The sequence below is a fragment of the Borostomias antarcticus genome, assembly GCF_949987555.1.
Source record: "Borostomias antarcticus genome assembly, chromosome: 1".
In the NCBI taxonomy this organism is placed as follows: Eukaryota; Metazoa; Chordata; class Actinopteri; order Stomiiformes; family Stomiidae; genus Borostomias; species Borostomias antarcticus.
In genome coordinates this window covers 49,049,565-49,067,064 of record NC_140234.1, presented here as the reverse complement: position 1 = coordinate 49,067,064, position 17,500 = coordinate 49,049,565, and the positions used below count along the sequence as shown (strand labels likewise).

Genomic DNA, 17,500 nt, shown 5'->3' with positions numbered 1-17,500 from the left:
CCAATGGTATAGGACAGGAAATAAATATGCCTGTAGAATTTCAGGAAGTAGTAGAGCGTGTGCAAAGAGCCTATAGTATTACAGCGTTGATACTGCGTGCTGGGTTGCCAGGTACTATTCTAGCTTCACCACTGTGAGATTAGCAGTAGCCAGCTAACGTTATACTTCCATGAATTAGCAACATTATAGATGTTGGTTAGTGTGTGTGCGACTATAAAACGGCAGCTTTTCCGTCCACTTCCGCTCACTCTTTTCAGCTAAACGTTCGGTAAAATGGCCAAGTCTCCACCTGAGCCCCGGTGAACCGTGCGATACGAAACTCAAAAGCTCAGTGACCGAAGAAGGAGCAAAAGTCGGATAGATATTGGGCCAGCCTTTGCTCGTTGGACGGAATTTATGGAGTTTCATGGGATAAAGTCGCATGGTGACATGGCTACTTTTCTACTAGACCGGTAAACTAGCTAACTAGCTATCGTTATCTTTCTTGGAATCTGTATAGCCAGACCTAACGTTATCTCCACACTACAGCATCTAACGTAACTTATTACATGGCACTCTGAAATACTTGATTGTGATTACTGAAGATCTTATCACAGTATGACTGAAACAGTGCATTCTCTGGCATTTTGGCAACCAATACGTTGTGTTTTTGCAGTTCTTATCTTTAGACACTAGATGGGGGAAATAATCCACATATTACATATTATACCTTTAAAGCAATACATAGCGTTTTCTCCGGTTTTCTCGGCACTGCGCACCCGCAGGCTCTGCGAGTAAGTGCACTGTAGTACTGTCTTAAAGTTATCAGATTGTCTTTTTGTTTTTCTGGCTTCCTCCGTGATGTTTTGCTTCGGTTTTCTCACCTCCGCCATGATATAATTGAGCTAAAAAACGCTTGATATCCATAGACGCTGGAATAGTTAGCTACTACTGTGTTGTTTAAGCACACCGTTGCGCATGCGCACTTCGACTGTCCCAGGGGCACGAGTTTTAAAAGGTAATAAATGTCAATGTATTATCTTTCTGAGTAGACTGTTTGGATGATTCATCTTACTTTTAGTAAATCTAATCGGAGAATTAGCACCAGACATGTTTGTAAAGGTCCAAATATCGCAATGTATTGCTTTAAAACATGCTAAAATGTCTCATTCTAATTAACCCATATTACTCAAATGATAGGCATAGCCTAGTAATGGAGTAAGTGATCTAAAACTGGATCTAAGGGTGCTTTCAAACCTATTTTTCGTTCAGATTAAAAATGTATACAATGTTGCAACTGTCCTTAGTTCCAGTTTGTGTTGGCAGAATACCCAATCGAGACAGATCAGTTCTGAACACACCTCCAACACGCTTCGCTTGCAGACAGCCTTCTGATTGGTCAGGATAGAGAGGCTTGCGGGATGTTTATTTTATTTTTTCTTGCACTTTGAACGGCACTGCTCAATGGTCCGATCGTACCCACTGGTTTTCATCCGCTCGCTAAAAAGTTTGTACACAATCGTGTTCTTGTGGGTGTTTTCAAGCATTTCTTGAATGTGTTCGTCTGCCCATATGCCAATAAGGCATTCAATCTCGTCCTCCGTCCACGTTGAACCCCGACTCGACGACATTCTGCTCGGCCAGTGTTGTGTGTTGCGACAGTAGTGAGTCCTCATGTACGGCAATGACAGTGTAGGAGTTGGTTTCCGGCAGGCCCCAAGGATTCTAAATCTAAAGTGAAGCCCTATTGAACCGCGCCATCTTGGCAAATTTGACGTCATTTGTTCTTCTTCTTCTTCTGTTGTTTTATGGCGGTTGGCAACCAACATATGGTGTGCATTACCGCCACCTACTGAAATGGAGTGTGGATCAGAATGGGTTCTACACTACACTCAGCAAAATAGTTCTGGCTCAAATGGAGCTTTTGTTTCAATATTCGGTTTGAGAATGCAATATATTTCACATGACAGCATAATGACACCGGTAAGATCACACCCTGCACTTCCTGCCTTGAAAATGCATGTTTATCATAGTTTTTAGCAGAGGCCCATAGACCTCCATTATAAAGGGGGTGTGCGCACAGAGGAAAAAGGAGCTAGCTTACTACTGCACGGATCGGTTAAATGTTGGTGTGTACAAATCGGTTTCAGTGAGGACAAAGCGACATCTGTGCTAAACTTGCTATGACAGCGGCGTTCCCCTTTAAGGGTTTAAAAAGTAGTAATATTGTCACAATACTGAGGAAAGCTTGCATGCAACAAGCACAAGTATGCTCTCCTCTCACTTAAGAACCTGGGCTCAGCATCATGATCATGATCACAAGTTTATACAGTTTACATATTTTTAAGCAATGGTAGTGTCTACCTTTCATGTCAGTGAGTCTAATAAAATTGATAATTCATGGGTTGTGTCTTTTGTATTTTCCCATGTGGCCTTCATTCCTGTCTGGGCTGATCATCGACCACTATGTTAATGTGATCTGGAATAAAACGTGAATCTGATAGTGTTGTTTTCTCTTTCAGTGTCTAGTTAATGGAGTAAACAGTGAAAAATTCACCAAGGGGTGGATCAGGATCTGCTTCAATTAGGTCCTCCTAATATGAATGCCACTGCCATAGACCTACTAGAATTTGAGTTTAACATGAGAAAAAAACAGTACAGCCACTGCTACAGTGATAAATTTCACATTACGCTTAGCCTGGGCTACAACAGCACATGAAATCCTAGGCCACACTATCAGAAAGCCTGGCAAACTGATTCTGGATTTCAAATGTTGCCTTGAGGAAGCTATGGTTTTGTCATGCTTTCACCAGCTCAGTGGCCTTGTGGTTAGAGAGTCCACCCTGAGACTGGGAGGTTGTGAGTTCGATCCCCGGCCGAGTCATACCAAAGACTATAAAAAAATTGTACCCATTGCCTCCCTGCTTGGCACTCAGCATCAAGGGCTGGAATTGGGGGGCTAAATCACCAAATGTTTCCCAAGCGTGGCACTGCTGCTGCTCACCGCTCCCCCAGGGGATGGGTAAATGCAGAGAACTAATTTCACCACCCTCAGGTCGGGTGTGTGACAATCATTGGGACTTTAACTTCTGCATGTCCAGTATCTTTGGCAGCTATACATAACATTAGAGACCCTCCCCTTAAAAAAAATCTCCGCTTGGCCACATGCACTTGTAGAGCTAAAGAGATTGGAACAGCTGAACCTCAGTCAACCAAAGGAGTCATCCTCCACTGACTTTGAGATTGTGTCGCTTAACACTGTATCCCTAATAGCTCATATACAGGACATCAGACCAGACCCTAATATCATGTCTGCATAAGTCATCCTCCTCCAGGAGACATCACTTCCAGCCAATCAGCAGCTGGATCAGCCATTCCACCTGGAAGGCAGACTCAGCCACTTCAACAGCACAGAACACAGGAAAGGCCTCGCCACCTACTTCCCAGAAGACTTTAAATTCTGTAGAGATGCCACTGATGACAAGTTCCAAATAACATCCATCTCATCAGATCTGCTCACCATCACTAATATCTACAGGTCTAATGATGCAAACCATGACTTCTCGACTGCCCTGTCAGATTTCAGACAAGATGACTCCATCTCTCATATTATCCTGGGAGACTGGAACTTTTGCCAGAGAGATGACACCAATCATCCAGTCAGGCAATTTCTGGAGTCGCATCAGTTCCAAGCTGCCATTCACCGTCCTCAAGCTACTCACATAAAGGGCAGGAGCCTGGACCAGATATACATTAGATTCACCTCTCCAGGTGTACAGTGTATAACCACTTGTGTCAAAACATGCTACTACTCAGACCATGAACCAGTTTCAATTACACTTCAATTAGACCGTCAGATAATGTAGGTCTGCAGTCCCTTTTACTGGGGCGGCTGTAGCTCAGTTGGTAGAGCGGGTCGTTCAATGATCGAAGGGTCAGTGGTTCGAATCCCAGCTCTGACTGTCCACATGTCGCAGTGTCCTTGAGCAAAACACCTAACCCCAAATTGCTCCCAATGAGCAGGTTAGCACCTTGCATGGCAGCTACCGCCTAGCCTGGTACAACCATCCCGTTCTCGCAAGCTCACATTCTGTTTGTATTTGTCATTTGTCTCCTTCCTCTTCCTCCTCAAAACGACCGGCCTCGATCCAGTGATGCACATTTAACATATAAAAGCGCTACTGCTCAAGAACCCTTCTGGTACATACTGTATAGAAACCTCCTGGCAAGCGCACCCCCCAAAAATAATTGTGCATGCAGCACGCGCGTTAGGTCCTCCACTGTAAAAAATAAAATTGAAAAACATGATTGTTTCTGAGACAATGCATTGCTTAGCAAACTGTGTAATTGTTACAGCTCTATTTATTCCTATCCTTGTTTGTGGCTGCTACGAACCAGACCGTGATGGAAGTACACAGGTCAGATTCAATAACTGCGGTGTAGAACTTGCTCAACAGCTCCTGAGGCAGACCATTGGCATGGATTTATTCTAATAATTAAGAAAAGAGTAGTCGAAAATGTACAAGTACATGTAAAAGTACAAGCTGGTTACTTTTATTGCAAATACTTCACGAGTTTGCAAAACCCACAGTGTTTATAATGGTGTGTTTGAGAATAATCATTGCTCTTGGTGCATTTGCTCCCTTGGTGCATTTGCTCCCTCAGAGGAGGGAGCAAATGCACCAAGAGCAATGATTATTCTCAAACAACCATTATAAACACTGTGGGTACAACCCATACATGCATATGCAAAACTTCACCAACCAATTATCAGTGAGTAGGCTAGGTCTGAGAGTCAACAGCTGAACTGTACATTTACAGAGATGAAAGACAACTGGGAGGAGGTGATCCCTGGGGGGGTCTCCTGCCATAAAACTTTTAAGGCTTGGAGATTATCGGGGCATAGCGATGACAGCTGTTCCACTGTATAACACACAGAACCAAACTTCAGATTTCCTATGACAATGTATTGAACAGAGAATAAACTTTTGAATGAATTTATCTATTACACTATAATTCCTCAGTTGTCGCAGTAAGAACATCCTCTGCTGGGACTTTCTTAGGATGGAGTTGATGTTGGTCTCCCACTTCAGGTCTTGGGAAATGGAAATTCCCAGAAACTTGAAGTTCTCCAGTCCACCGTTGACACAGGGCTGTTGGACATTGTGAGGGGGAGAGGTGCTGAGGGGTGTTGCCTAAAGTTCAGGGGTGTCTCCCAACAGCTCAACCTCCCGGAAATATGCAGATGTGTCACCATCTTGGATAAGTCGTACCATAGTGTCGTCTTCAAACTTCAGGAGTTTAACAGCTGGGTTCTTGGAGGTGCAGTAGTTGCTGTAGAGGTAGTAGAGTAGTGGGGAGAGAGGACACATCCCTTGGGAGCACCAGATACCAGAAGTGACTTCCCCCAGCCTCACCTGCTGTTTTCTGCCAGTCCAGCAGCTGGTGATCCACTGACTGACAGAGGGGGATACACAGTAAGTTGGGAGAGTTTGTAGGAGATTTCTGGAATGATGGCGTTGAACACGGAGCTGATAGTAGGGTCTAAACCTCAATTCCCGTACAAAAGTTACGTTTTCACTGTACTGGATGGTGGCCATTTTTGATTTTTGGGTCAGCATGATTTCATAATGTCAAACTGAGTTCAGAATCTGATGGTTGATTTACATGAAAAAAGTATCTTAATACCTGATTCTACATTATAACATGCTTCATACATGATTCTAAATGCTCTGGTTCAAAAATATTTTTTTTCAGCTGGCAAGATTTTTGACAGTGGGCTGGGGCTATTTTTATTTTTTATATAAATGCCCATAGAAGTCAAATCATTCATCAAAACATCTTAGCTGGAGAATGGTCACAGAATTGAGGGTCTAGACTCTACTATGAAGTCCACAAACAGGATCGTCTCTGGGTAGTCAAGGTGTTGCAGGATGTACAGTAGTGCAGTCCCATGTTGACTGGGTCATCCACTGACCTGTTTGCCCAGTAGGCAAACTGCCGGGGCTTCAGCACCTGTGACATTCTTCAGATGGGCCATGTTTAAAGACTTCATGAATAACATGGCTTACAGTTTATGAACAATCCAAGTTCAGACTGCAGTATTTACATATTGTAGCACTGTCACATCTGTACACCAACCTTCGTTGATGTAGAAACAGATTCCGCCACCGTTTGTTTACCCTGATAGCTCCGTTACGCGATCCTCTCGGTGTAGCACGCTTCCCCCATCTGTGTCTCCTCCTTGCCTCACAGAGAGCCTTGGCATTTGCGTACAGCAACCCCTGCACTATCTTGCTCAGAGCATTCAAAGTCTACACTATCTCACAATTTAATGTTCAAAGGTTTATTACCTTCAATCTGTCCTTGTGATGTTGATAATGCCACACACCGTCAGCAGTCAAATGATAGAGATAAAACTCTTTTTTTTGCGTGGCTGTAAGCCAGTGCACCTCGTATAGCGTTTGTCCGGTTATCACTCCCTCCGTTACTCCGGACAATGTTGGCCTGCATTTCTCTGTTGGCACCACAAGAGGCAGTAGTCCCAGCACACGAAAATGAAGAAGGACACCAAAATCAACCCGCCGAGCTCCACTGCACAAATAGAGTGGTGAGAGCATTGGGGCGTTGACTTTATGGGACTAGGGACTGGAAAAAGCACACCAAAACCAACCTGTCGAGCTCCACTGCACAAGTAGAGTTGTGGTGAGAGCATTGGACTCCTACCCGGGACACTGGGGTTCAAGACCCGGTGAGGATGACTTTATGGGACTATTACCCAAGCCTCCACATGTTCATCCTTTCACTCCAACCTTTACTGCCTGCCTTATAGGTCAGATCCTGTCCCAACCCCAACTCTTATTCTAACCCCAACCCAAACTAGGGACTGGAAAAAGGACACCAAAACCAACCCGCCGATCTCTGCTGCACAAGTAGAGTAGTGGTCAGAGCATTGAACTTTATGTCATCATCAGTGTAACTGCTTTAGCCACTGATCGCTACCATTAATTGGGGTGTCTGTAGCTCAGTTGGTAGAGCAGGTCGTTCAGTGATCGAAGGGTCAGTGGTTCGAATCCCAGCTCCGACTGTCCACATGTCGAAGTGTCCTTGAGCAAGACACCTTGCTCCCAATGAGCAGGTTAGCACCTTGCATGGCAGCTATCGCCATTGGTGTGTGTATGGGTGAATGAGAGGCCATTGTAAAGCGCTTTGAGTGCCGCTAAGGTGGAAAAGCGCTATATAAGTGCAGTCCATTTACCATTAATGTTATGGAACCTGCTGCTAGTTGTTGTGAGCTCATGAGCTAACTGACTAACCCTGGTGTGTCCAGGCGACAAGACCTATCTTAATTTATCGGACATTATTTCATGCAATTTCAATTCACAGCTAGTTCAGTGGCATGACTAGCTTCCATCCTACCCGTCCTGAACAGAAACAAGCCAGCCACGCACATAAGCCAGGCTGGAACTGGCCTGGTTTCATGTTGTTTTTAAGCGGTCCAGCCACTATACGTGACATATGTCCGTTCGTCAGTGTGTCCGTTGGCAGCATGAGATTTAGACCAATACCATTGAAAACCAGCAGAGGGTAGTAGAAATTGCTCATAAACCTTGCACCACTAACTTCACTACCTGTATGTGATTTTTTAAAATTTTAATATGAAATGAATTGTAATTGTACCATCATCCTGTCCTAGCTGTATCCTATCAAAGTATTAACACATGCATCACAGGTGATATAGATAAGATTTGTATGTAGATGTATCATAAAAAACAAACACACACACACACGCACACACACACATCTACAGAGCTTTTAGAAAGGTGCAGAATAAAATTGCTTTTACCCTCCAAATTTTTATTATTATGAATTTATCATTTAAAAAATTGATGGGTCCAAAATTAATGTTTTGTTTACCTCTGAGATGTCTGATGTTTGGTTCTCACTTCTAACAAGGCTTGTGAGTAGCCAATAGTATTACGACATTGGTACCATGCGGTATGTCTGTCGGAAGCAATCAGGAGTCGTAATACTATTGGCTCACAAGCTTTGTTAGAGATTTTTATTTATTTTTATGATTCGTTTACTTAAAAATCTATAGCACCTTTAACACACATGAATGGGATGTTGGAAGACATCCATGAGAAATAACAAGTTGAAGGTTCAATATACCCTTTGAAATTAGGCTACACAAGCAAATAAACAAACATAAATGTGAGAGGCGTCAACATTTGTCTGTTGAAATATGTCTTTATTACCTCCGCCCTAGTGACAGCGCATGGCAAGAGGTAATGTTTTCGGTGGCGTGCGTGCGTCCGTCCGTCTGTCCATCCATCTGTCAGCGGGATTACGGAAAAACTACTGCACCGATTTTCACAAAACAGTTGGAGGGTGTAGCATGGGCCACCTTAGAACCCATGACATTTTGGAGCAGGTTCGAATTACAGGGCTGGTCCATGAGCCGCCTAAACACGGCTGGCCATTCACCGCCATTAATGTTTTGGACCAGGATTACACAAAAACTACTAGACTGATTTTCATAAAACTTGATGGAAGGGTGTAGCATGGACCAATTAAGAACCCATTCAATTTTGCCATGCACAGATAATGGGGTGGAGGTCTGTGCTCTCTGATCACCATTTCTAGTTAGATTTTTATACAACGGTTAGTTCTGGTTCTTGATTCTGATTGGCTGGAAGCCGTGTTAAAATACTTTGTAACACACACCTGGGACCGCATATCATTCCATTTTCAGTATTAATGCGCCTCCCATTTGATCCAATGCATTGTAGTTGTTGTTGTTGCTTGGCAACCCTTTTGTTAGGGGAACTATTTTGCTCGGCGGAATTGAGGGAATGATGCTTCGTTTTGAATAAATGTTAATATTTTACATTTCTGTGTGTTTATTTTACACTAATACCTGTAGTAACCGTTGTATAAAAGCAATAAACCACTTGAGGCCGTGTGTTATAGTGATTTTATAACAGCTAGGGGGGTTTTAGGCGCTCCGCTTCGCGTCGTGCCTAACAACGCCCCCTAGCTGTTATAAAATCACTATAACACACGGCCTCTCGTGGTTTATTGCTTAAATATACTGTACATTCTAATCATTAAAATATTTTTTTTTAAATGACACCAGATACAGGCAGACAACTCATGAATGTTATGTGCGAATTAGACTTTTTATTTTTTTTATTTTGTCTTCTTGAATACTTGGTGGCAGACCTTATCTTGACAGGTGATCTCCTAAAAAGTAGATTGACAATGTTAAATCAATGTGTACATTGGTTAAATGTCCTCCCATTCACAGAGTTACATCACCCATGTACTTTACCACTGTTACAGAAGACCTTATCAAAAGCTTTATGATCAACTCATTTTATGATATCTTATTGCTCAATGATTATCATGAAAGGTCACAGAAGTCTTTCTGGTGTATTTTGCAAACATGATTTTAGTAGGGGTTAAATAATTGCTACACTCATATACTTTTTATTTCCTCTCCCTTCCCCTGCGGTCTCTAGCCTCTAGCCTCCCTCTCTCCCTCTTTCCCCCTCACTCTCTAGCCTCCTCCCTCCCTCCCTCCCTCCCTCCCTCCCTCCCTCCCTCCCTCCCTCCTCCCTCTTTCCCTCTCACTCTCTAGCCTCCTCCCTCCCTCCCTCCCTCTTTCCCCCTCACTCTCTAGCCTCCTCCCTCCCTCCCTCCCTCCCTCCCTCCCTCCCTCCCTCCCTCTTTCAACCTCACTCTCTAGCCTCCTCCCTCCCTCCCTCCCTCCCTCTTTCCCCCTCACTCTCTAGCCTCCTCCCTCCCTCTCTTTCCCTCTAACTGTCTAACGTCCTCCCTCCTTCCCTTCCTCCCTCTCTTTCCCCCTAGCTCTGTCTCCTCCCTTCCTTCCTCTCACCAGGTGCAGTTCGTCTCCCTCTATCCAATGCTTCCAACCACGGTTCTCCTTCTCTCCCTTCTGGACACACACCAGCTTATCTCCGTCCCAGGTTATCAGTGTCTGACACACAAACACACACACACACGCACACACACACACACACACACACACACACACACACACACACACACACACACACACGATTGGTCTCGGTAAACTTTGTAGAAGGCTAAAGATATACAGTAGATAAGATTAATTAATATCAATGAATTTGTCATAAGGTCAATGTCAAGGTGTGAGTTGAGAAAGAGACAGGAAACATTGTCCTCCTGGTTGTGCATCTAAAACCTTTAAAGTTAGCATTTTCATTTCTCTATTGTCAATTTTTTGTTTTTTATTATCTATTTTGTACTGCGTTGCTAGTGCCAACGATACATTTCCATTACATGTAAATGTAATGAACAATAACGTTTTCTTATCTTATCTCAAGATACAGTACAAAGCTGTAATGAAAGAGTGCTGTATAGTCCCTGAATGTACAGTATTCTACGGCCATTGTGGTCTATGGTCCTACCTTGACCACCCTGTTGTCCAGGCCCTTGGTGTGCTCCTCAAACTCCTCCCCCACGATGAAGTTGACCTCGTAGTTCCGGAAGGTGCTCAGGGTCTTGGTTTCAAACTTGTCTCCATTCTGGACGATTACCTTGGTCTGGGACAGGTGGGCTGCGATCTTCCGTGTGGCGAAGTCAATGTCTGCAGGAAAGACAAATATTGTTGTGTGTTAGTCTATCTAGGCCTATGCTATATGGGGACACATTCTCTGCTTCCCTTGTGCCTTCCTCTGACTTTGTATCACAAGCATGCGTGCGTGCACACACACACACACACTGAGCAGCCCCAGATCAAGAATTACAATTCCACTCACACTGCTTTGTTGACAATCTCATTTACCCTTTGAAAATGGCCTTGGGTTGGAAACGGGTCTAAATGAGTTTCACCACCAATTCAACTGTAAGCCCTGCCAGAGCCAGCCCCTCATTTTGATATTATATTCCATTTGCTCTAAAGTGAGAATTCAATTTCGATCCGTCCCCCTTCTTTTGATGAGGCTCTCTTATTTACTCGTCCAAATCACACATTTCTGTCCCCCATTTCCATACCGCCATGACTTTCCATTCACACATGGAAATGAGAGGCTCAGAATGAAACGTTACGAATTTTGGATTTTCAGATTTGCCGGGGTTGAACGCAGGGGGGTGTTTTGAATTGCAAATAAAGTTCTGAATAATGAAAGGCTTCGGGACTGAACAATGCCTTGCCGAGCGCTTGTCGCCGCTGCAGAGCTTCCAAACAACCTTCCACTGTGCCAGTAACGTTAGAGCCAGGGTCGGAGTGTAACATTAGAGCCAAGGTTGGAACTGGTCTCCTCCACAGTGGGATGGGTATAGGGCATAATGTATGCAGAAAGCAGAGTCAATATTTATTATTTATTTGAGGTGGTAACAAGCAGAAGGCTCATAGAGTCGAGACAGCAGCTCAATAAGTAAATGAAGCACAGCCTCATTCTTTCACTGCCCCCCCCCCCCCCCCACGCACACACACACACACACACACACACACACACACACACACACACACACACACACACACACACACACACACACACACACACACTCTGTCTCTTACTGTCTTCTATTTCTTAAAGCTACAATATGTAACTTTTGCACTACGAGTTATCTGCAAGCCGACTGTGAGGGAATATGCGTTCTTCCAGATTAAATTCAATCTGCTTCACAGTTATGATGTGGGGCTTTGGGTATACCCATGCTCCCAAATAAGGCCGTAGAACAACACTCTGTGATTGAATCTCAGCACGTGCAGACTTTGAACCTGGTGTGGCCAGGTCTCTATGGGAGCAAGGCATCCTCAACACCAAGATTAATTTTTTCTAAAGCTCTAGTGTAGTTTCCAGACACCAAATTGTATAATTGCTGAAGCAGAGCCAAACAGGTCTACAAAGATGCAGTTTTCACATAGGAGCTCATTAAAGATCGCTCTAAATGTATCATAGAAATACAGAGCCATTTTAATGTTGACAATTGTAGGTACAAAGAATCTTACATATTGCAGCTTTCTTCTTTTCTTTCTTTCCTCATTCCTTTCTCCCTCCCTCAATGTCACTTTCGGGTTCTCTTTCTCCTTTCCCTTTCCTCGCTTTCCCTCCACCCCTCCTTCTCTCCTTCCCTCACCCTTGCCACCAACAGTGGTGTAAAATTCTTGTTTCTGTGCAGGCAATGGAGAGATTACTTACCCAGGGCCTTCATGAAGTCCTCAAAGTTGTCGTTTCTCAACATCTCCCATGTTCCACTGTAGTCTGCGGGCATTTTGCTGTTGGTGTGTAGGTGACAAGGGGCCTGGAAATGCCTTAGGGGAATGCGGTCTTACACACACACACACGCACTGGGAGAAAAAATCTTAGGACCCAACCCTTTATGTAGAGAGTTTATATATGAGTGGACTGGAGGGGCAGGGTTCATCTGATAATGCACTCTATCATTGGAGGGAAGTGAGTGCAGTCTGTGGTGTGTGTGTGTGTGTGTGCGTGCGTGCGTGCGTGCGTGTGCACGTGTATGCACGTGTATGCACGTGTATGCATCTTTGGCTGTGTGCGGATGGGGCTGGGGTTTTTGTGGTGTGTGTTTGTATGTATTTGCGTGTAGGTAGGCTCGAGAGGACAGGAAAGTTGCATCAGATGGGTGGTGGTTGGGTGTATTAAGCAGCGAGTAAGAGTTCAACCCATGCTGGAAAAAGAGCTTCGTCTGCAGCTGAGAAGAAACTGCGAGACGCATCCAACCGGAAGTTTGCAATTTTGTGTGAGACTAAAATTAGTGAACTATGATGTTAGAGGTTAGAGATCTAGATCCAGACCTTGGAGACTGTGTTTAGCTTCTCTCAATAAATTATTTGTATCTTAGCTTTAGGAGCTCTTTTGATTCAATTGCTTTTGTATCAAAAGCCTTTCTTCTGAAGTGAAGAGAAACTATTTGCCTTCTGGGAAAAAAGACAAACCGTCTTTGCCTTGCCTGATTCTGTAATTTCTAGTGCCTCGCTATAAACCTTCTAGATGAGTGTTACATTATATATATATATATATATATAATGCAGAACTATAATGTAAAAATATTACATATTATATACATTATATATATATATATATATATATCCTGAACCCTGAGACTGTGTGTGTGTGTGTGTGTGTGTGTGTGTGTGTGTGTGTGTGTGTGTGTGTGCGTTTGTGTGTGCATCTTTGGCTGTGTGCGGATGGGGCTGCGGTTTTTGTGGTGTGTTAGTATGTATTTGCGTGTACTGTAGGTAGCCACAAGAGAACAGGAAGGTTGCATCAGATGGGTGGCGGTTGGGTGTCTTAAAGGAGTAGTAAAGGTGAAATGCATGTTTAGCCCTGTTTTAAGGTTACTTATGATCATATACAATGGTTCAGATCAAAAAGTTGACAAAACTATCACTTTTGAGAAAGTCTGATTGCTCTACCACTTTTGGTCATACAATGGATGTTTGTGGGCACCTTGAAAAATCATTCAAAAACATGTTAAACTCTCGATTTCAAAGACAAGAAGCTCACCGAGGGGGTAATTGGTGTCCGTTGGTGTTCTGGCATCAAATTCGCCGCAAAGTATGAATCCTGTAGGGTTTTATTGATCATTTTATGAAATTCATTGACTTGTATTGAAGCGACCGTTGTAGATGTGTAGATAATTCCTTAGAGGGGATTCAGGAAGCGGAGAGGGGATTCAGAAAGCGAATTATATGTCAGAACGCCAACTAACACCTCGGTGAGTTTCTTGTCTTTGACATTGAGAGTTTAACATGTTTTTTGAATGATTTTTCAAGGTGCCCACCCACATCCATTGTATGACCAAAACGGTGGTAGAGCAATTATCAGACTTTCTCAAAAGTGCTAGTTTTGTCAACTTTTTGATCTGAACCATTGTATATTATCATAAGTAACCTTAAAACAGGGCTAAACATGCATTTCCCCTTTACTATTCCTTTAAGCAGCGAGTAAGAGTTCAACCCATGCTGGAAAAAGAGCTTCGTCTGCAGCTGAGAAGAAACTGCGAGACGCATCCAACCGGAAGTTTGCAATTTTGTGTGAGACTAAAATTAGTGAACTATGATGTTAGAGGTTAGAGATCTAGATCCAGACCTTGGAGACTGTGTTTAGCTTCTCTCAATAAATTATTTGTATCTTAGCTTTAGGAGCTCTTTTGATTCAATTGCTTTTGTATCAAAAGCCTTTCTTCTGAAGTAAAGAGAAACTATTTGCCTTCTGGGAAAAAAGACAAACCGTCTTTGCCTTGCCTGATTCTGTAATTTCTAGTGCCTCGCTATAAACCTTCTAGATGAGTGTTACATTATATATATATATATATATAAATATATATAATGCAGAACTATAATGTAAAAATATTACATATTATATAAATTATATATATATATATATATATATATATATATCCTGAACCCTGAGACTGTGTGTGTGTGTGTGTGTGTGTGTGTGTGTGTGTGTGTGTGTGTGCGTTTGTGTGTGCATCTTTGGCTGTGTGCGGATGGGGCTGCGGTTTTTGTGGTGTGTTAGTATGTATTTGCGTGTACTGTAGGTAGCCACGAGAGAACAGGAAGGTTGCATCAGATGGGTGGCGGTTGGGTGTCTTAAAGGAGTAGTAAAGGTGAAATGCATGTTTAGCCCTGTTTAGGGGTTACTTATGATCATATACAATGGTTCAGATCAAAAAGTTGACAAAACTATCACTTTTGAGAAAGTCTGATTGCTCTACCACTTTTGGTCATACAATGGATGTTTGTGGGCACCTTGAAAAATCATTCAAAAACATGTTAAACTCTCGATTTCAAAGACAAGAAGCTCACCGAGGGGGTAATTGGTGTCCGTTGGTGTTCTGGCATCAAATTCGCCGCAAAGTATGAATCCTGTAGGGTTTTATTGATCATTTTATGAAATTCATTGACTTGTATTGAAGCGACCGTTGTAGATGTGTAGATCAATCCTCAGAGGGGATTCAGGAAGCGGAGAGGGGATTCAGAAAGCGAATTATATTATGTCAGAACGCCAACTAACACCTCGGTGAGTTTCTTGTCTTTGACATTGAGAGTTTAACATGTTTTTTGAATGATTTTTCAAGGTGCCCACCCACATCCATTGTATGACCAAAACGGTGGTAGAGCAATTATCAGACTTTCTCAAAAGTGCTAGTTTTGTCAACTTTTTGATCTGAACCATTGTATATTATCATAAGTAACCTTAAAACAGGGCTAAACATGCATTTCCCCTTTACTATTCCTTTAAGCAGCGAGTAAGAGTTCAACCCATGCTGGAAAAAGAGCTTCGTCTGCAGCTGACAAGAAACTGCAAGACGCATCCAACCGGAAGTTTGCAATTTTGTGTGAGACTAAAATTAATGAACTGTAAAAATTGGATTGGATGGGGCTGGGGTTTCCGTGGTGTGTATGTATTTGTGTGTATGTCATTTTGTTGTGTGTGTGTGCGTTTATGTGCGTGTGTGTGTGTGTGTGTGTGTGTGTGTGTGTGTGTGTGTGTGTGTGTGTGTGGTCAGGAAAGCACTTAGAGTCAGCTCCAACACACAGCCATTTAACAGGCTATCCAGATCACTTAGTCATTCTCTCTAGGTCGTCCTCGGGCAAGCTCTCCATTGGCGCTTCCACTCATCCGGATTCTCTACACATCTGGCTAGCTCGCCGGTACTTTCCTCTCCTGCATCTTTCTTGAGTACATTCATGTTAGTGTGGGGCGCCCTCGTGACCAAAGACCATTGTAATGCACTGAAAGGGAGAACGATGGAGGGAGAGAGGCAGAGAAAGGAGAACTAACTCAGCTGCTGCTTGTAAACACAGGCAGAAAAACAAACCCACCAAGAAGATCTATGTAAGTGACTTTGAAAGAGGACTCATTATTGGATCACGGATGGCATGAGCTTCAAGACTGCTCAACTGCCTAGTGCTTCAGTAGGAACAGTGACTAAAGTGACATCTACATTTACAAAAGTAGATATATCGTTAAGACATCAGTAAATAGGAATTAGTGGTCAAAAGCGCACATTTAATGACCACCCATGCTCATGCATCAGTCGCGCATTTGAGAGTTCAGTGGTGCAAAAACCACAGGCACTGGTCTATAGAGATAAGTGATGTGGTCAGATGAGTCATCCTTCACCATATTCTTGACAAATAGGTGAGTGGCATGTGTGGCGTACACCAGGAGAACGGTACAGGCGTGATTGCTTGACCCCAGTGAGGGGTGGCTCTGTTATGCTATGGGGGGCATTTCCTGGCATGGTTTGGGTCCATTTGTCCCCTTAGAGTGAAGGGCTACTGCAAATCAATACAGAGTTATTCCGAGTCACCACCTTTATCCTACAATGAAACATTTCTATCCTGGTGGGAGTTGTCTCTTCTAGGATGACAAATCCCCCCATCTACAGGGCAGAAGGGGTCACTGAATGGTTTAATGAGTATGAAAATTATGTGAATCATATATTCTTATACAGTATATGGCCCTTGCAGTCACCAGGTCTCAGCCCAATTGAACACGGGAGGAATGGGATATTTTGGACTGATGTGTTAGACAGCGCTCTCCACCACAATCATCAAAACATCAAGTGAAGGAATATCTTTTGGAAGAATGGTGTGCCATCCCTCCAGAAGAATTCCAGAGACTTGTAAAATATATGCCAAGTTAGGCTACATTGAAGCTGTTCTGGTGGCTTGTGGTGGCCCAACTCCTTACTAAAACACTATGTTGGATTTTCCTTTACCGTAAAACTCAGATTATAACCCGCACCTGTATATAAATCACAGTCTAATTTTGAGAAGTCTCAGAAATAAAAACAGGTTTATAACCCGCAGTTATTCTCCAATGGGAAAAATGCTTTTGTATAGATATTTGTTAATAAAAAAGATCATACTAATTAGGCTATTCCATTTCTTTTAATTTGAAACGCATTCAAGACACACGCATAGACCTAAGCCCTAGGCTATATTGTAAGTGTATAGTTAGAGTATAGTATACTGGCTTTACGTCTGAAAAACATCACCACTCATCATACTGAATTAGATCATATTTAGCTGGTTGTGAATACTATGTTGCCCTTCAAGTTTCAAAAGCTTTATTGTCCCCTAGGGGGAAATGAATCACAGACAGGTAAACACATAAATACATAGATACAACAATAGCATTCAAGACCATACAAAACAACATAGAACAATAAAAAACAGAAATGTAGGCAGCCCACTCACCCCCCAGCCCATAACATGAGATCAGAGACAGTAAGATCTAGTGGTATAGGATATGACTTGTTTAGCCTGTCTATATCCACAGATACAAAGGAGACCTTGTGTCTCTTTGTCCTCCTAGAAGGCACCCTGAACCGGCGGCCAGAAGGCAAGAGCTCAAACTCCTTCTGCAGGGGGTGATCAGGGCATTCTAGGATGGCATTAGCCATCCGAAGGACCTGTCTATTGTAGAGGTCCATGGGCTGGGCCTGGCTCAACCTAGAAACCTTACTCGCCACTTTGACGAGAATC

At 43.1% G+C, this 17,500-nt stretch overlaps 1 protein-coding gene across 1 annotated transcript; it reads right to left on the bottom strand.

The window, feature by feature from the left end:
- Nucleotides 1-9,171: 9,171 nt before the first annotated feature.
- LOC311309645 (retinol-binding protein 2-like) lies at nucleotides 9,172-12,302 on the bottom strand (the record flags this gene model as incomplete). The annotated part of the gene is made up of 4 exons (XM_084438976.1): nucleotides 12,174-12,302; nucleotides 10,437-10,615; nucleotides 9,881-9,982; nucleotides 9,172-9,225 (listed from the first exon to the last, which is right to left on the bottom strand). Exons 1-4 carry the CDS (start codon nucleotides 12,244-12,246, stop codon nucleotides 9,172-9,174), a joined length of 408 nt encoding a protein of 135 aa, XP_084295102.1. The 5' UTR covers nucleotides 12,247-12,302.
- Between the last annotated feature and the right edge of the window lie 5,198 nt (nucleotides 12,303-17,500).